The sequence below is a fragment of the Tribolium castaneum genome, chromosome 1, assembly GCF_031307605.1.
Source record: "Tribolium castaneum strain GA2 chromosome 1, icTriCast1.1, whole genome shotgun sequence".
In the NCBI taxonomy this organism is placed as follows: Eukaryota; Metazoa; Arthropoda; class Insecta; order Coleoptera; family Tenebrionidae; genus Tribolium; species Tribolium castaneum.
This window is the reverse complement of record NC_087394.1, coordinates 3,462,941-3,484,212: the sequence shown is the minus strand read 5'-3', so window position 1 is coordinate 3,484,212 and position 21,272 is coordinate 3,462,941. Positions and strand designations below refer to the sequence as shown.

Sequence of the window (21,272 nt, the reverse complement as noted above, 5' to 3'; positions counted from 1 at the left end):
AAATAATTAATACTTCAATTAATAGTCTAAAAAAGCCAAATTGTGGTTCTCAACCTTGATTCACACGTGCGGATTAAATTAATGTTCTTAACATAAACATATATTCCATATCGAGCGTGATATCAACCTTGAGAACTTGATTTATGGGCTTTAATATAAACATTCTTTGAAGTTTCTGTGAGAATTAGATCTCCTATTTGTTAAGTACTTAAGTAATTAAGTACTGAACAATTAGAGATGTCTTATCGGAACCGAAAGGCAAGTCAAATGTAGATATTTTGGTCTGAAACAGTAGTTTTTCAAAAAATTTGGCGGCTAAATAGCCCTTGCTATATTTGGATTAATGATTCAATTACTAGTGTAAAAAAGCTCAGAGAATTAAAATTAAATTAATGTTCTTAACATAAACATGTATTCCATATCGAGCGCGATATCAACCTTGAGATCTTGAATTATGGGCTTAATATAAACATTCTTTGAAGTTTCCGTGAGAATTAGATCTCCTATTTGTTATTATTTAATTAGTAATTAAGTACTGAACAATTGGAGGTGTCTTATCGGAACCGGAAGGTAAGTCAAATGTAGATATTTTGGTATGAAACAGTAGTTTTTCAAAAAATTTGGCGGCTAAATAGCCCTTGCTATATTTGAATTAATGATTCAATTAATAGTGTAAAGAAGCCCAGAGAATTAAAATTAAATTAATGTTCTTAACATAAACATGTATTCCATATCGAGCGCGATATCAATCTTGAGAGCTTGGTTTATGAGTTTGAACTCCAAAACTATAAATTAGCGGCAACAGACTAAGGTAAATTTTGTAAATCAGTGTAATGTTTCAAAAAAAAATAATTTTTTTGTAAAAAATTAATACTTCAATTAATAGTCTAAAGAAGCAAAATTGAGGTTCTCGACCTTGATTTACACGTGCAAATTAAATTAATGTTCTTAACGTAAACATATATTCCATATCGAGCGCGATATTATCCTTGAGAGCTTTATTTATCAGTTTAACATAAACATTCTCGGAAAATCCGTAAGAACTTAGTTTTGATCTGTTTTGAGTTTTTTTGGTCACTGTAATTTAACAATAATAATAATAATAATAATATTTAGATTTCTTTCCCAAAAAACCTAGACAACATCAAAGATCGGCACAAAGAGTTCAGGGATGAAAAGATGTTAGGAGATTATTGTTGAACTATTATAAAGAAAACTGATACAAAGACTACAAGAAAAAAAGTTGAAACATTAATTTTTAATTTGTTGTTTGGCTATTTAAGAATTACTCCCGCTTTTTAATTAATTAATTAATTAATTACATATTTCTTAAATCTGATGTGATGTTTTTTCTATATTTTTTGAACTTAGTGCTTCATATTCTATAAGAAATGATGACTTTCTAAACTAGTGTTATTAGTAGTATCTCAGCCTCTCCCTGATTATACAAAGTCTCATCTAAGCATAGTTTAATCTCAGTAAAACCTTGATTTCTCTATAGTATTGCGATATTTATTAGATATCATGTAATACCTTTGCGATAGTTTGAGAATAATTATAATTACCAAAAACTATCATTGTAATCATAAATGTTTTAAAACCATAGGTATTATAAAGTATTGTAACTTGGATCTGTTCAAAGATTTTTTTATACATTTTTATTTTATTTACACTGTAACCAACAGTTTTATGACTGCAAATCCTCTCCTGAAAGTGTCCTACGCTCAAATAAATTTTTTCTCTCTGTAGAATCGTCCCCGTTTTGGGCCAATTAAACAACTTCGGTAAAACTCAAAAGCCTACCACACAACTTTTTTTTTTGGAAAAAACCGAACAAACGCACCAAACTTTTGCAAAGCAGAGCCAACTCACCCAAATTATTCTCATTCTCGTCCTCCTCATTCTGGGACGCCGCCCTCAACAACTCCACCGTCTCCTGCTGCTCCCGCATGAAACTCCTCTGTCTCTCCGCCCGTTCCCGCCTCCTCCTCAAAGCGGGGGTGACGCCAGCGTCAGTCGCTAAGCAAAGCCACACTTGAGCAAGCCTCAAACCCACTCAAAAACTCACCTTTGTTACTGTCCTTATAGCATCCATTCAGCTGCGAATTGTTGATTTCCGACGACTGGGAGCTTGACGATTCGTCGTCTTCGACGTTGATCTGGAGGGACCTGTTGTTGTTGCGCGCTAGAAGGGGGTGAGGGTGCGGGGAAGTCCCGGTGGAGTGTCTCCGACTTTTTCTGCGTTCGTTCGCTTCCGAGACTGATTTTCGCGTTCGGAGCGTCTTTCGGATACTTTCGTCCAAGTGGCGGATTGGGGTTCCGCCTTCTTCGCCGTCTTCGTATTGAAGAACGGCTTCGTAAATTTGGAATTGTTGGAGTAAGTCCAGATCAGTTCCCGGCTTGGACATGTATCTTTGGATTATTCGCTCGATTTCTTGCTCCTCAAGTGAATCGGTTTGGTCGTAATAAGTGTCTTGATCTGGTACTCCATTTAGTACTTTATTGATCAAAGTTGTAGCATAGATCAGGAGTTCGGTGTCAGCGGAATCAAAATCTTTGAGTAGTTTCATTATGTTGTGCCAAGGCAGAACACCTTGTGCAAAATCAACCGCTTGAATCGCTTTGATCAACAGCAAACAATTCGATTCCGTATATTCCACAAAAACCAAAAGCAACTTCAAGGCGGTTTTGACCACAAGTCGGAACTTTGACGAAATGAGACTGTACAACCATTGGATGGTTTGGTTGTGTTCCATCACCCCGTTCATCCCATCCACATACAACATCACTTGGCCCAAGGCCCGCAAAATGTAATTTTGGTAGTTTTGGTCGGCTTCAGAGCCGACTTTGATGAGACACGACAACCCATCGTTTTGGACAAACTCATGGACCAGGTCTTTATCCTCTTGGAAGATTTGTTTGAGGGAGAAAAGTGCGCGACGCAGTTCGCGGCCTTCGGAAGTTAGTAATTTTTCTGGAATCGTTGGTAAAAGTTTAGTGAAGGGTGATTTTGTATGTGCTTAATCTAACGATCAGTGCACGACCGAGCGGTTAGAGATCATGTTAACCTGCTATTATGTGCGTTTTTACGGGGGATACAAATTGGTTGGGTGCAGGTTGCAACAGAGCTTATGCAAATGGATGGATAGGACAACCAAATGGTAAAAATTTCAGAAGTTATTTAATGTGGAAAACTTGACACGGAGTAGTGATAGCGGAACCAAGTAAAGTTTTTTGCACTGTTTTCAATTGGTCCACTTTGTAAGTTTTTGAAAACTCTTATTTTAAATGTATGTCCGATTTTTATCTTCAAACCAATTAGAGGTTTAGAGCTTTGAGAGTAGTTTTACAAAAAAAAATTGTACCATATTCTTATCCAATGTTTATTTTATTTTTTATGACAGCTTACTCGTTTCTAGGCAAGCCGTTTTCGTATAAACTATAACATAATTCGTTCTTTTGAACGAAACAAAGGCCTCTTTAGTGTGTTTTATTGAAGTTTTCTCATTTCGAAGCAAGGAATTGTTTGAAGTAAGCCGTTTTCATCGTTTTTTTTAAGCTAGAATAATACGTTTTCAATGTGATTTATCCAAGTTTACTGGTGTCTAAGTACAGAATCGTCTAAAATATGCCGTTTTCATCCAAACATTAACACAAATGTTTCTTTTAAGTCAAAATGCGGCGTTTTCTGTCTGTTTTAAGAAAGTTTATTTGTTTCTAAGCAAAGAATCGTGTAAAGTATGCCGTTTTCTTCTAAACATTAACGCATATTTTCTTTTAAGTCAGAATACGGCGTTTTCTGTCTGTTTTAAGAGAATTTACCTGTTTCTAAGCAAAATTTTGAACGAGAATGACTTCCCGTGTTGTTCTTAATAATAATGATTAACAATAACCGTCCTTTTTAGGCAGAATGAACCGTTTTCGGTCTCTTTTATGAACTCTTAGTCGTTTCTAAGCAAAGAATCGTCTAAAATAAGCCGTTTTCATTCAAACATGACACAAATTTTTCATTTATGCCTTTTTTTTGTCTGTTTTATAAAAGTTTACGTTTTCCTACTAAAGAATCGACCAGAATAAGTTGTTTTCAGCCAAACTGTAACATAGGTCATTCTTTTGAACTTGAATAAAACTTTTTCCGTTGTTCTATCAAAGTTATCTCGAACGATTCTTTCCTTATAAAGAGTAAACTTTCATAAAACCCCCTGAAAACACGTTATTCTGACTCAAAAAAAAAGAATTTTGTTTTAGTTTGGATGAAAACGGCTTATTCCGGACGTGTCTCTGCTCCAAAACGAAAAAAACTTTAATAAAACACACTGAAGACGCCTTATTCTGACTCAGAAGAACAATTCATTTTACTGTTTGGATGAAAACGGCTTATTTCAGACGATTCTTTGATTAAAAACGAGAAACTTTAACAAAACACACTGAAAACGCTTTATTTCGCCGATTTCCAAGGATTATCTTAATTAGATTTAAGATTTTTTAATACTTTTTTGGATTTTTATTATTTAACTGCCATTATATGAAGTACTTATCCATATGTGATTAGAGTACCTGTTGTAATTATTGGTTTTATCGCCTTGTTCCTTAGTTTTGTAGAAAACCTTTAATTTTCAAAGTTTTTCGCTAGAAAATAATCTATTTTTTTTTGGAAAAGCTCAAATTGAGCGACAATCTCTTACTAGTTTCCTGAAGTTAGGCCGAATCCTGGCTTTAAAAAAACCGACAGCGCATTTAAATGGCTCACACTGCCTTATTCAGGGCAAAAATAATAACGCATATATTAATTTCATGTAAATAAGTTGGTTTTCAACGCTTAAAAAAAACAAAAACAGCCTTGGAAGGCCTAAATTCACAATATTTTTAACAAAAACGACAATTTTTTTACAAATTTTCTTTTAAAATAAGCATAAGTTAACACCAAAGCGCCTTAAAATGGTCCATAACACCTTATTCTGGTCAGGTCAGGTCAGGAAGAACTGCTTTAGAACATCTAAATGCACATCATTTTGAACAAAATCGTAATTTTTTAGATGTTTTTTTTTAAAATAAGCATTAAATAAAGCCAAAGCGCCTTAAAATGATCCATAATATATTATTCTGGTCAGGTCAGGTCAGGACAGGAAGAAGAACTACTTTAGAACATCTAAATACACATCATTTTGACAAAATCGTCAATTTTTACAAGTTTTCTTTTAAAATAAGCATAAGATAAAGCCAGAGCGCCTTAAAATGATCCATAACACCTTATTCTGGTCAGGCCAGGTCAGGTCAGGTTAGGTCAACACCTTATTCTGGTCAAAATCATTGATGTACGTATTAATTTCGTAGAAATAAGTTGATCTTCAACCAATTCCTTTTGTAAAAAAAAAGAGCCAACTCGCTTTGGAAAGGTTCAATTCGCAAAATTTTGACCGAAAATCACAACCACCTTATAGGTACTAGTTTCCTTGAAATCAAAAAGTGTTTTCGATTATTTTTTTGTATTTGCTTTTAATTAAAAAAGCTTAAAATTTGTGGCGAAATCGAACTTATCATTAGTGAAAAAATGACAAAATAAATAACCAATCACGTCCAAATTAATAATAATGAAGTGGAGCGAATTTTTGGATTTTTTTTTAATTTCGCTCGATTATCGGTATCGGCTATCAGTCCTATCACTTGTATCTATTTACAAAGATATTTTCTGTCAAAAAATTACTTCCAAATTTTCCAGGTTCGACTTGTTGCTTATTACGGTTTTTGAATTTTTTAGCAATGTTTTTTTTCCTTTATTTAAACTTTTATTACATTGTACTCTTCTCGCATTTATGAAGACAAATGTACATTTTTTTTGCTAAAAGTCTAAAAACCTTTTTTTTTCCTGTTTTAAACATTGAAATATATTTTGGGTTTGTCTTTGAAGCTTTTTGATTTGCTTTCGTTTTTCTTTTGAATTCATTTCTTTTAGTAAAATTTCTGATTATATTCAAAATCAAGTAGACTTATAAAAATCAAATAAACCATCAGAAAACAACGTAAAGAACCGCTGCTCAGCCATAACCGTTAATTAGGTTCATGTTACTAATTAATCATTAAAAAATAATTATACTCTCACACCCATACTGAAATTTTTAACTTTTATTAGGCCTATGACTGTAATTAAGTTGGCAACATTAGTAGACGCATAAAAAGTCAAATCGGAAAATAAACACTAGACAGGAAATATTTATAATAAAAATAAATGGAATTCAAAAAATTAGTTGCAAATTGGTTGCCTTATTTTTCAAACTCTTGGCACCAAACTTTGTTCTAGTTAGTGTTTGCTTCTTTTTGCTTTATTTATGCTATTGAAATTTATTATTTACTTAATTAATGATGGTTAACGTAATCATTTTAATTACACTTCGATTTCACAATTGTAGACAATGTCGCTTTCATTGCCTGAACCTATGCCCTGATTTTAAATAGGTGTTTCTGCTTTGCATATTCCATTAAGAGGGACTTTTAAAGCCCTAAGCTGTAACAGCTATCTAAACTGACACTTCCTCCATTAGAAGAACAGCTTTTACTCAATTTTTCCTTGTCATAAATGCAACATTTCTTTAAATTGGAATCTAAAGTCATCTCAGTTAATTAAATTTTTTTCACCCTTCCATATCTACTCCAGTTGTGCAAATTGATCGAGAAAGTCTCTTTAAATGGTTCCGCCATCACATAATAATAGCTATGCTAAATGTTATTTATTGAGCATACAATCCACGAATTTTACGTAACGTAATATCGAAAGTAAACTTACTGTTTTTGAAAAAAAAAAAAAAAATTCACAATAACTCACCTATAATCGTGTGCACTCTAACCGACAGCTGTGTCCTTAAAACGATCGAATTCTTCTTACTGCAACAGAAAATGGGAATTAGTCTCAAATCAGGAAGAATCGTGTGTCAACCGCCACGACCAAACGAAATCGATTGGACACGAATCCGGACGGCCAGGTGGCACTTAATTAAAGCCGTACTGGGCTTTGAGATTGCGGTTTTCCGCTCGGTACCATATTCATACCAGACAACGGTACCATCTAATCACCATTCCTGGACCACAATTTTTTATATATACCGGGTGGTCATTTTTTTTATACATACAGGGTGGGGGCATTTATTTGGTTTCGGCCCTAGTGACTTTACTATCAAGGGTACGAATTTAATTTTTTACAGAATGACACAGCTGGCCAATCTGCATGGCCTGGCATAATTTTTGTTTTTTTGGAGGGGCCCTTGATCCAGGTCCGTACTCAAAAAAATTTTGTTTTCAAATGGTAATCGGAATTTTTTGTGGTTGCATTCGTGTTGTTAAAACCTGCAAGACCGTGTTTTGTTTTTCGTTTTTGGACGCGGCGTTGTCACGTTATGCCTTTTTTTCGCTGTATGTTCCAACTTTCGCCGCGCAAATGTGTCACACATGCAGTTGTGGGTGTTGTGAAGACCCAGAATCCGCGGTAGCTGGGTGAAACAAGGGAAACGTTGCTCTGGGTCATGGACAATGTCGGAATTTGCTCTAATTGAGCCTAATGATAAATCGTGCCGGCGCATAATGGCTATAATTAGGCAACTTTCTTGACGGATGGAGGGCGGGGCGCAAAAGTAAACAATTTTTTGCACCGAGATGGAAAAAACGGTAAATTTAAACAATCGAGCAGAAAAAAGCAAAGCGAGAATTATTACGGTGATTTCACGCGATTTTTTTCAATCTTCGGGAAATGTGAAAATTTATTACACGCTTGAGTAAAATCGCAGTGTGTAATTAAGGCTTGATTGTCGTGTCGCGCGCATTATGATATTAATAGTAATTTGTTCTTTTGTTAACATAATTAACACTTTTACGCTTAATGGTGGGAAAGAATTTGAACCATTTGGAGATTAAGTATGGATGTGTGCCGAATTTCCTTTAAAATAAGAAATAGAGGAATTGAACGGTTCTGACTGTGTGAATCAGGTCTTTGGGTGGTTTTACGCATGGCTGTGCGTAATTTGCACTTAATTTAGTGTTATATCACTTATTTTAAGCAAAAATTGACAACTGAGCCAAGGAAGAAAGTGAAAATAATAAACAGGAATCTAAATAAACTTGAAAAAAGAAGTGTTGCGCTAAAGAAATATTTCGGTAGGAATAATATTCGTATTCTACAATATACAAAAATTATGAGTTATTTGTTTACGAAATTTGGGAGATTAAAAACTAACATACATAAAATAAAGAGGTGGAATATTTGTTAAAAAAATATTAAGAAAAAACGTTGTTTAAGCATCGTTTTAAGTTTATTATTAAATACTTGCTAATTTATTAGTAAAATTGTCAGTCTGATTAAAAATGTTGGGGAAAAAACATTAGAATAATGGATAAAAATCAACATATGTTAACCCTTTTTCGCTGTTGTTATTTTTTGTAATGGTAGCTATATTTGAAAGCAAAAATTGTAACATTTAATAAAAAATCTATTTTATGACAGCATATGGTAAACGTTTTGATTTTCTCTTCGTCGACGAGCCACTCGGCAATAAATATCGGTTTTTTAAACAATTAGGTGTGAAATTCTGTACGTAAATAATGTCAACATCAAAAGTAAAAATTATAATTACAATAAAAACGAAAGATTTTTTTGTATAGATAATGAAATAGCTGTCCGGAAACTGTGATGTGAATTGGCTGAGATTTATTAGTTTCCTGATGATGTTAATTTTGTTGACAAGACGTGTGACAAGTGTGACGGCATAATTTATAGCAAATAGTTGGGAACTAATAAAAAGACACTTTTAGAAAAAATTAAAATGGGCTTCACCAGAGCCGAATCTAGCAATTTTATCTCATACAGAAGGGTAGATTGAGACCCCTTTAAAAACTACTGTGTTTATTAATTTCAGAAAGTTCAAGGGTTTCTAGTCAAGGAGTGGTTGCATTTTTTAAGTTGGACTATTTTTCCATTTCATTAGAAATTTCAACCATTTTGCCTAATTTACATTTTTCTAGAATCCTTGCGTATTTCTTACTTAAATATTAACTCTTTTTAACCGATTAAAAAAAATTAAACCGATTTTTTTGTATTTCGTATTTTTTGTATTTTGTACTTCAATTTGATAAAAAATTTAGTGAGTTTTCACTGAAAAACCCTCTAAATCTGTCGGAATATAAAGCAATAATTATTATTTATTAAAATTTTGCGCCCTAAATTCATCAAAGCATATAACTGTGAATAAAAACATGCAATTTTCTGTCTTTTTTTTGCAAAATATTTCTAATTTAGTGAGAATATCTGTGGAAAACGCTCCCAACGTTTTTCTATTTTTTAAGTTAAATTCTTAAACATTATGTATTATTATTTTTTTTACAAAATTTTGTCAAAAATAAACCGAAAATTCGTTGATCTGTAATTTTTTGTCAGTTCCCTGACAATTGTCTAATTTACATTTTTTTTAAATTATCCCTTTTTTCGAAGGTTTGAGCTAAAAACTCAAAAAAATCACAAAATTAATTCTAATTTTACAAATTTCCCTTGTTATGGGCGTTTTTTTCCGAAACAACATTGTGGAAAAAGTTGCATTTTTTTAAACTGAACTTTTCCATTTTCTACTAAAATTAGTAGAATCAAAAAACGCTCTAGAAGTAAGCAATTTTCATTTCCTTTTGAAAAAATTTTGGCAAAATTTTCGATTTTAGTGTAGAGATCGTCAAAAAACGCTTTAAATTTATCACAGCAAATAATTTTCAATAAAAATAGTAACTTTTGCAGAATATTTCTAATTAGATAATTCGAATTGGAATTAGAAAATTCACAGAAAATAATACATATATTGTCAGATATCCAATTTAACTGTTTTCTACTTTTTAGGTAAAACTTTTCAAAGTTATTATTTTTTTCTAATTTTTTTTCGAGTTTGTATGTTTAAACCGAATTGTAGGAGAAATAGGTTTTTCAAAAATAATTTCTTACCGAGAAATGGAGAAGTTCTGGTAAAGTTATTTTAGAGTTTTTCTTCCGAATAAATTGAAGGTAACTCAGAATACCAAAAAATTACAAACTTTTCAGTGTTTTCGATTTTTTTCTCGAGTTTTTTTCAAGTACGTTTATACTGAATTGTAATAGAAATAAATTTTTTCAAGAATAATTTCTTACCGAGAAATGGAGAAGTTCTGGTAAAATAATTCAAAAGATTTTCTTCCAAGACAACTCAGAATGTCAAAAAAAATTAAAACTTTTCAGTGTTTTTCGATTTTTTTTTCGAGTTTGTTTCAAGTACGTTTATACTGAATTGTAATAGAAATAGATTTTTTCAAGAATAATTTCTTACCGAGAAATAGAGAAGTTCTGGTAAAATAATTCAAAAGATTTTCTTCCAAGACAACTCAGAATGTCAAAAAAAAATTAAAACTTTTCAGTGTTTCTATTTTTTTCGAGTTTTTTTTAAACTGAATTGTAAGAGAAATAAGTTGTTCAAAAATATTTTTTTACCGAGAAATTCTGCTAAATTTTGGCAAAATTTTCGATTTTAGTGCAGTAATCATCAAAAAATCAGTGATTTTTCAATAGAAGTGTTCAACTTTATGTGTCTTTTGCAAAATATTTCTAATTTAGGGAGATTCTCTCGGAAAAACGCTTCCAAACCACAGAAAATAATACATTTTGGAAAATTTCGTCAAAAATTAGCCAAAAAATTTTGAAATGACATTATTTTTACCTGTTAATTATATCTTTCGGACAGACACTTAGTTATTAAAAAACTCTTAACGAAAATTACCCAAAAAACTGTCAAACCGTGTCAAAAAACTGATAGTTCTGAATAATACTTTTGAGAAGTTTTGTCAAAGATATAACGAAGCCACAAATTTTTGTCTATTCAAGTGCTGTTGCAAAAAGAATAGTATTAATGATATTAATGATCCGTCTTTAAAACTTGACTTTAGGTTTCGACAAAAAAGTCAACTAATCTCAACAGCAGGCCATTAACCTGCTGTCATCGCCTTTTTATCTACCTCTGTTGAATAATTCATTTAAAAATTAAAACACCTTCTAATCCATCCATATCCGAGTTACAACTCTCACAATTAAGTCATAAAGCCATCAAATCCAAACCCGCTCTCTCTGCGAATTCGAGCCCTCGTGGGCGTCTCTCGCAACCATCGAAAGCGAAACCATACACCCATGCAGGTGTCCCACAGCATTACCTGCAAAAATAGCAAACCGGGCCCAGAGTGCAATTCTCGGTGAGAGCCAGCAAAAGGTCGGACTCCCGGTGCGCGATACTGCGACATGTGGGCACGTCGTCCACGTCCAGGAAGTCGTCCACGTGGTCGTCTTCGCTGGTCGACGCCTCCGTCGATTCCAGCGAATTGGCGCGTTTGTCGTCGTCGTCGTGGTCCACATAGTGGAGCCAGAAGAGCGACGAACGCGTCTCCAGAGAGTTGAGCCATTGGGTGAGGAGGCCCTCTGAACGCGCTTTGAGCTCCATTTACGCGAGTGCAAAACTACGAGGCGATTAAAGGGGGGTCAAGTGGAGGGCTAGAGTGGCTCTTGGTCAATTGATTTGGTTGGTGTGGCGGAAAAATTACTCATTTCTCAGTGTTTCAATTTTTTTCGAGGTGTTTTAAGGGGGTCTTAACTGAATACGTTTTTCAAAAAAAATTTTTTTTCAAGTTATTGTCTTCCAATTCAATTCCAAGATAAAATAACTCAAAATGACTGACTTTTCGTGAGCTTATTTTAGCTAAATTGTAAGAGAAATAAGTTTCTCAAAAATAATTTCCTATCTAGAAATAGAGAAATTTTAGTCAAATTATCTTAGATATTTTCTTTAGATTAAATTTGAGACAACTCAAAATGGCAAAAAATTACTAACTTTTTAGTGTATTCTATTTTTTTTCAAGATTAATTTAATTGTGTTTAAACTGAATTATCAGAAAATAGGATTTCAAAAGTAGTTTGTTACTGAGAGGTGCAGAAATTCTGGTAAAATTATTTTAAAAATTCTCTTTTTGTTTTACATTTTTTTGAGTTTAATTTAACTGTTTTTAAACTGAATTGCGATAGTAATAGGCTTTCAAACACCGAGAGGTGGACAAATTCTGGTAAGATTTTCTTAAGATTAAATCTCAACTCAAAATGACAAAAAAATTACAGATTTTTTAGTGTTTTCTATATTTTTTAAGTTCAGTTTAATTGTTTTCAAACTAAATTGGCCGAGAAATAGGTTTTCCGAGAGGTGACATTATATTATGTTAAAGATTTCCTTCAAATTAAATTTAAGATATCTCAAAATGGCGAAAAAAATATTGAGTTTTCAGTGTTTCCAATTTTTTTTCGAGTTAAATTTAACTGTGTCTAAACCGAATTGTCACAAAAACAGGTTATCAAAAATAATTTGTTACCGAGGTGAGGAAATTCTGGTTAATTATTTTAGAAATTTTCTTCAGTTTAAAATAAAGACAACTCAAAATGGCAAAAACTTCACTGACTTTTGTAAACTGAATTTTCGGAAAAATAGGTTTTCAAACATAATTTGTTACCGACAATTAGAGAAATTCTTCAAATTAAATGAAAGATAACTCAAAATGGCAAAAAAATTACTGACTTTTCCGCGTTTTCCATTTTTTTCGAGTTAAATTTAACTGTGTCTTAACTAAATTTTCAGAAAACTAGGTTTTCAAAAATAATTTGTTACTACCGAGAAGTGGAGAAATTTTGGTAAAATTATTTTAGAGATTTTCTTCAGATTAAATGTAAGACAGCTCAAAATAACAAATGAACTACTCACTTTTCCGTGTTTTCCATTTTTTTTTGAGTTAAATTTAACTGTGTCTAAACTGAATTTTCAGAAAAATAGGTTTTCAAATATAATTTGTTACCGAGAATTGGAGAAATACTGGTAAAATTATTTTAGAAATTTTCTTCAGATTAAATATAAGATGACTCAAAATAACAAAAAAATTACTGACTTTTCCGTATTTTCCATTTTTTTCGAGTTAAATTTAACTGTGTCTAAACTAAATTTTCAGAAAAATAGGTTTTCAAAAATAATTTGTTACCGAGAATTGGAGAAATTCTGATAAAATTATTTTAGAGATTTTCTTCAGATTAAATCAAAGACAACTCAAAATAGCAAAAAAATTACTGACTTTTCCGTGTTTTCCAATTTTTTTTCGAGTTAAATTTAACTGTGTCCAAACTAAATTTTCAGAAAAATAAGTTTTCAAAAATAATTTGTTACCGAGAATTGGAGAAATTCTGGTAAAATTATTTTAGAAATTTTCTTCAGATTAAATATAAGACAACTCAAGATGACAAAAAAATGTTATCTTTTCAGTGTTTTTTAAGTGTAAACTTCTCTAAACTTAACTGTGTCTAAACTAAATTTTCAGAAAAATTGGTTTTCAATAATAATTTGTTACCGAGAATTGGAGAAATTCTGGTAAAATTATTTTAGAATTTTCATCAGATTAAATGAAAGACAACTCAAAATGGCAAAAAAATTACTGAATTTCCCGCGTTTTCCATTTTTTTTTCAAGTTAAATTTAACTGTGTCTAAACTAAATTTTTAGAAAAATAGGTTTTCAAAAATAATTTGTTACCGAGAATTGGAGAAATTCTAGTAAAATTATTTTAGAAATTTTCTTCAGATTAAATATAGGATGACTCAAAATAACAAAAAAATTACTGACTTTTCCGTGTTTTCCATTTTTTTTCAATTAAATTTAACTGTGTCTTAACTGAATTTTCAGAAAAATGGGTTTTCAAAAATAATTTGTTACCGAGAATTGGAGAAATTCTGGTAAAATTATTTTGGAGATTTTCTTCATATTAAATGCAAGACAACTCAAAATAGCAAAAAAATTACTGACTTTTCCGTGTTTTCCATTTATTTTCGAGTTAAATTTAACTGTGACTAAACTAAATTTTCAGAAAAATAGGTTTTCAAAAATAATTTGTTACCGAGAATTGGAGAAATTCTAGTAAAATTATTTTAGAAATTTTCTTCAGATTAAATATAAGATGACTCAAAATAACAAAAAAATTACTGACTTTTCCGTGTTTTCCATTTTTTTTTCAATTAAATTTAACTGTGTCTTAACTGAATTTTCAGAAAAATGGGTTTTCAAAAATAATTTGTTACCGAGAATTGGAGAAATTCTGGTAAAATTATTTTGGAGATCTTCTTCATATTAAATGCAAGACAACTCAAAATAGCAAAAAAATTACTGACTTTTCCGTATTTTCCATTTTTTTCGAGTTAAGTTTAACTGTGTCTAAACTGAATTTTCAGAAAAATAGGTTTTAAAAACTAATTTGTTACCGAGAATTGGACAAATTCTGGTGAAATTATTTTAGAAATTTTCTTCAGATTAAATGAAAGACAACTCAAAATGGCAAAAACATTATTGACTTTTCCATGTTTTCCATTTTTTCGAGTCAAAAATAATTTATTACCGAGAATTGTATAAATTCGGGTAGAATTATTTTAGAGATTTTCTTCAGATTAATTGTATTAAAATGGCGAAAAAATTGCTAAATTCTCAGTGTAAACTTCTCTAAACTTAACTGTGTCTAAACCGAGTTGTCAGAGAAATAAGTTTTCAAAAATTATTTGCTTCCAAGAGGTGGAGAAATTCTGGTAAAATTTCTTGAGAGATTTTTATCAGATTTTAATTTTACTGTCTTTTTAATGTTTTTTATTTTTTTTTTTCGAATTTATTTTACTGTGTCTAAACTGAATTTTCAGAAAAATAGGATTTCAAAAATAATTTGTTGGCGAGAATTGGAGAATTCTGGTAAAACTATTGTGAGGATTTTCTTCAGACTAAATAAAAGACAACTCAAAATGGCAAAAAAATACTGAGTTTTCCGTGTTTTCCATTTTTTTTCAAGTTAAATTTAGCTGTGTCTAAACTGAATTTTCAGAAAAATAGATTTGTAAAAATAATTTCTTACAGAGAAATCAAGAAAATCTGGTAAAATTATTTTAGAGATTTTTTTCTTATTAAATGAAAGACAACTCAAAATGGCAAAAACATTACTGACTTTTCCGTGTTTTCCATATTTTTCGAGTTAAATTTAACTGTGTCTCAACTGAATTTTCAGAGAAATAGGTTTTCAAAAATAATTTGTTACCGAGAATTGGAGATTTTCTGGTAAAATTATTTTAGATTTTCTTCAGATTAAATGTAAGACAACTCAAAACTGTGTCTAAAATTAATTGTCAGAGAAATAAGTTTAAAAAAATAGATTGTTACCGAGATTTTTAGAAAAATTGCTGACTTTTTGGTGTTTTTTAAATGTAAACTTCTCTAAATTTAAGAATCAAATTTTAACTGTAATATAAAAAAATTACATCAGGAAATTATTTAATCATCATCATGTTACTTTTGTTTAAATTTGGAATAATTTTTTTGTTCGTGGAATTACTTGTAATTATTTAGAGCAACATTAAAATACTTTTGTGTTTTTTTTTGTTTATTGTTCCCACGGGACGGTTCAGACAAAGCTCTGCGACTAAAGCATAACAATAGCGGGTTTTGGGTCAGCTTAGCTCGGAAAGGTCGCCGTTTCAATTACGAAGTGTGCCACATCGTGCGTCCAAATTATTCTCCACCGTAATGAAGTAATCGAATTTTGAATCGCTAATCGATTATTTCCACGTGACAGAGGAACATTGTTTAACTGGTACGGCCTTGCGGGTAATTAGAGCGGCTAAAAGCCCATTTTTATTAAAGAATTTGCCAGTTAATGCCATTTAATTGAAAAGATTGTGTGTTATGTGAATGGGCACACATTCTTTTGTCGAGAAATATGGGAACGGGGAAAAAGAACGATCTGCTATGACCTGGCGGTTTTAACAAAAAGTTTCATTACGAGATGAAATTAATTGAGTTTGGATTTTTGCGAACATTTACCGTAATATGAGGGAGTCTTACGATACGTGACCGACTTTGCTTTTATTAATTACTGACGGTAATGAGGCTATAAATTACCCACGATTACGCATAACTGGCAATACTATGCTAAAACGTTTTCAGGTAACATAAGGAAATAAGTGTTAGTACTGACGAGTAAAATTTAAAAAAGTAAATTAATAAAAAGTAACAGTTGGAAAGTGCTCATAGAAAAATTAGATTAAGTAGACCTGCAATTTCTTAATTTCCGTATAAGGATTTGAAAATTAAATTGATAAGGAAGTGTATTTTTTCCATTTAACAATTAAAAATGTTTGTTTTAAATTCTCTCATCAGCCAATTATCAACAGGAAATTAATACCAGAAGCCTTAACTTCGATAACGTTACCTCGTTCATTTAGATCAGATCTTTGATCAATTTTTTGTATTATCGCAAATCTAAATTGGATTTTTAGCTGTGGACAAAATTGCTAATTTTCTGGCGTGGCAAGCAAATGTTGTTTTAATTAACTACCAAGAGACAAGTATTAAGCACAACTCCTCACATTATTTATCACTGCTAATCACGGTTTAGCTAATGTGTAAAAATTTCAGACATGTTAACAAGAAATATTTAATTTAAATAATAAAATTGCAAACGTAGACACTTTATACAGTATTTATTGATTGTGTGGCTTGTAGAACTTACAGTACATTACCTTACTACAGTACAACTTCAATTGTCCAGATATTCATGTAGTCATTCTTCAAGTTTGAACTTTTTTTCTTTAAACTAAAACCTTCTTTACACTTCTCAGAGTTTTATAGTTAAATCTAAACTTCAGGTTAAAGTTAAAAAAACATCGAATAGAATAGAATAGAAGTATTTCTAACTTCGAAATAACCTGACTCTTAAGTTAACTTAAACTTTTTTCTTTCAACTAAAACCTTCTTTACCCTTCTCAAGAATTTATAGTTAAATCCAAACTTCAGGTTAAAGTTAAAAAAACATCGAATAGATAGAAGTATTTCTAACTTCGAAATAACCTGACTCTTAAGTTAACTTAATTTTTTTATAATTCAGACCAAAGGTAGTAGTTGAAAGAGCTGTCATTATTTAACTACAAGTTAACGTTAAGTTTATGTTAACTCAGTAATTTGGCTCTAAATAACTAAATATTAAAATAACGGGCCTTGGTTTTTATATATATTTTTTAAAATGCGTGTTTTTGTCAAAAAAAAATCAAAAACCAAGCAAAATCAACCAGTACCGAATTAGTTTCCATGCAAAAATGCAACTAAAATATAGAATACAAGTTAAATAAAAATGAATAAACTCTCTGGAGACTCTCTCTGAATTGCAATTCTTTTACAATTTGCCTAAAGTTTTTGAGCTTACTTGAGCTAACCAAAATTTTAACTGTTATAATATGGTTTTAAAAAAATAATAAAGCCTTAATAAAGTACAAGTTAAATAAAAATGCATAAACTCAAAATTACAACTCTATTACGATTTACGTAATACTTTAGAGCTTACTTAAAGTAACCAAAATTTTAACTGTTACAATATGGTTTTAAAAGATTAATTCTCCAATATTTAAAGATAAATACTGAGTTTTCAACCCGCTGGGGCAGTCTTTATAAAGTACAAGATAAAAAAAATGGATGAACTCTCTGAAAAGTTTCTCTGAATTATTCTTTTACAATTTGCATAAAAATTTAGAGTTTACTTAAGCTAACCAAAATCTTAACTGTTATAATATGGTTTTAAAAGGTTAATTTTTCAACATTTAAAGGTAAATAATGGGCTTTTCACCTCGTTAGGACAGCCTTTATAGAATACAAGTTAAATAAAAATGTTTAAAATCTCTGAATTACAATTCTTTTACAATTTGCATAATTATTTCTTAAGTCAATCTAAGGCAAACGAGGGTTAAAAAAAATTTTGTTTTGTGAAAAAAGCTGGTTAACTTCACATTTCTTACTTTTGTATCACAAGACACTAAAACTTGAATTGTAATTTTTTTAATTATATAGAAATTATAAAAATGTAATGAAAATTCTACACGCTGTACTAAACCATTTAAGCTACTCTTTCGAATAAAAAATCTTTTATTCAAAACTGTTTATCGTAATAGTTTGTGCCCAGTACTGCAGTGCTGGGTTGAAATCCAGGTTAAACTGAGGTTAAATCTTAACCACAATTTTAACCCTGAGTGCTCTCACAGCTGAGGAATGGTTTAGTAAAAATTAGATTGAATTCTCAATATTTTACAAATCCACCAAAAGAAAATGATTGCAAAACATGAATGTAATACAGTAGAACTTCGAAAACTCGAATAGTTACAGTTATCGAAAATTTGTGTTAGCATGAATAACTGAAAAAAACAACTTAGGTAAGTCAATAAAATAAGTTTCAATAAGAATATTGCAAATTTTTCAACAAAAAATGTAAATGGCTGCAAAAATATTTTTTTATTATTTTTTTGGTCATTCTAAGAGAAACGATCTTTAAATGATGTTTTGTTATAAAAGTTATGAAAAAATTCTAGTTATCGAAAGTTCGACTTATCAAAACGCGTCTGTATTATCACAAAGGAGTTAACCGCCTTTTTTCTGGTTAACTGATATATATATCAGGGTAAACCCCTTACAATTCATCGGTTAAATTGATTAACACTGTATTAAAACCAACAATCAAACAAATCTTAACGAAGAATAATTTGTCTAACACGAGAATTTTTTGTTATTTAATAGAGATTACCAAAAAAACTCATTTGAACTAATCAAAATCTTAAATGTTAGAATATGGTTTTTTGAAAGATAAGTTTTTCAACATTTAAAGGTAAATAATGGGCTCTTTCAACTCGCTAGGACAACCTTTAGAAAATACAAGTTAAAAAAAATGCTTAAACTCTCTGAATTACAATTTTTTTACAGTTTGCATTACGTTTTAGAGCTTACTTGAACTAACCAAAATTTTAACTGTTAAAATATGGATTTAAAAAATTAATTTTTCAACATTTGAAGGTAAATAATGGGCTTTATCAATTCGCTAGGACAGCCTTTATAAAATATAAGTTAAATAAAAATGAGTAAACTCTCTGAACCTTTTCTCTGAATTACATTTTTTTACAATTCATAAGAGTTTTAAAAGATTATTTTTTACATTTTTCAATTCGCTGGGACACTGTGTTATCCACGTTTCTGAATTTTGAAGAATTGAATAAATTGAGTATATTTTCCAGTGTAATTTTTGAGTTTTTGGCTTTTTCTCCAACAAGATAAGATCTTTGGGCGTAAAATTCGTCCAGTAATGTTTCAAGTGTTCTGATTAAAGCAGGTAGCGGTACAGCAGGGACCAAAAAAATGTGGTCTCTTCCTCCCTGTGTCCGAAAATCCCATCGCGACACCTGTTCGGAGCGGATCGGGGCCAGCAGGCATAGGTAACCCAGTGACCGGAGTTTGTTCTCTGCGAGAAGCGAGATATTTATGCAATTATGTGCCCAGCCCCATTCAAGTCGATCTTCGACGATGATCGGGTCAAATGCTAAAACGGCGGTGGAGGCAGCGCGCCGTCACGACTATTAGATTATTATTATGTCCTGAGTATGCACAGCACCGCAGGAAATTCCACCATTTGCTGATTATTATTATGTTATTATTGCTCAATATCTCACGTGGGCAATGCCTTCGATCGGATATACGTTCATCAAAGTGTGAGTCATTTAGTGAATTTGTTTTATTAATGAGAGACCAAAAGAGGACGAGTTTAAAAGGTAAGGAAGGAGCGAACAAGAGATTTTTACGGATTTTGACTATTTATGGAGGAATTTACGATAGACGAAATGTGAGAGGGACAAATTTTACGAATGCTTATGTTAATTAAACACGCAGGATTTTCATAATTTTGATTATTTTAATGCATGTATCTGGCAACCGGAAAATAGATGGTTCATGGATAATATAATATTTTAAAGAAGATGAAAGATGGTATTCAAATTTTTTTATTTCTTTTTTCAATAGATCAAAATGTTAACTTAAGACAGCCATTGATTAAAAACTGTACACACAAATATTTTTTAACAAAAATAATAATTAATAAGAATTAAACACTAAACAAAAAAAGGAAAATTGTTTAAATAAAAATGTTTTTTTGAATGTCCCACTTTGGGTATTTTTTAAAAAGAGCCAAAATTCATTCCTTCATTTTCTGTGAAAGACTATTGTTTCAACTCAAGTAAGTAACTTGCTATTCATGAAATAACGTAAGAATAAATAATAACAAAAAGAAATATTTGTTAAGAAAGTTATCTAAAAGTAAAAAAAATGCAATGGAAGGTGACTTCAATTAAGCGGACGGTTTAAAAAGAATAACTGTGTGTCTATGAGTCAAAAAAAACAAAATTCTACGACTGGCAGATTTTTTTAGTGACTCGGGATTTAATTTTTGGTGTATGTTTTATTTTACAATAAATTACAATTTTCTACGTTTAATAAAACGATTTTTTCAACATGCTATATTATTACATTAAACCAAAAATCTATTTAAAACAGTTAATCACAATAATTTACAGTAATGCAGTGCTCGGTTAAAATCCAGGTTAAACCGAGGTTAAATCTTAACCACAATTTTAACCCTGAGTGCGCTCAGTACTAAGAAATGGTATAGAAATTAGGTTGAATTCTCAATTTTTTACAAAACCAAAAAACAAAATAGTCATACAGTAGAATTTCGAAAACTCGAGTTGTTACAGGATTATTGAAAATTTGTGTTATCACAAATAAGTGAAAAAACAACGTAAGATTTGAATGCAAATGGTAAGTTAATAGAATATGCTTTGATAAGGAATATACGATAATTAATTAATTGATTAATTAATACAAAAAGTAATTTGACATTACATAGTAAGTTTGCTGCAAAAATATTTTTTTATCATTTCTTTTCTCACAATTCTTACTTTTGTATCAAAACTTGAATTGCAATTTTTTCAATTATATGAAAATTAAAAAAATGCATTGAAAGATGACTTCACTTAAGCGGACAGTTTCAAAAAAATTACTGTGAACCTATGAGTAAAAAAAAACAAAATTCTACGACTGGAACGGTTTTTTTTAATAACTCGATACTCAATTTTTGGTATATATTTTGTTTTATATTAAATAACAATTTTCAGCATTTAATAAAACAATTTTTAACATGTAATTTTCAAGCATTTAAAGAACTCTTTCAAATAAAAAAAATCTATTTAAAACTGTTAATCATAATAATTAATGCCCAGAATGCAGTACTGGGTTAAAATCCAGGTTAAACCGAGGTTAAATCGTAACCACAATTTTCACCCTGAGTGCTCTCACTGCTGGGAAATGGTTT

General features: G+C 30.7%; 1 protein-coding gene across 7 annotated transcripts in view; it reads right to left on the bottom strand.

Annotated features, from left to right (window-relative positions):
• Nucleotides 1–21,272, bottom strand: part of Fhos (Formin homology 2 domain containing) — a 112,848-nt gene that overhangs the window by 11,570 nt on the left and 80,006 nt on the right. For 6 of the 7 annotated variants that reach the window (XM_015978736.2, XM_064355962.1, XM_015978745.2 and 3 more), the window contains 3 exons: nucleotides 6,821–6,879; nucleotides 2,069–2,974; nucleotides 1,873–2,019 (listed from right to left, as the gene is read on the bottom strand). In XM_015978736.2, coding sequence (XP_015834222.1) covers nucleotides 1,873–2,019; nucleotides 2,069–2,974; nucleotides 6,821–6,879 — 1,112 coding nt within the window. Of the gene's footprint in view, nucleotides 1–1,872; nucleotides 2,020–2,068; nucleotides 2,975–6,820; nucleotides 6,880–11,199; nucleotides 11,495–21,272 lie in introns of those variants that run through there. The other variant, XM_064355963.1, reaches the window with a different exon arrangement.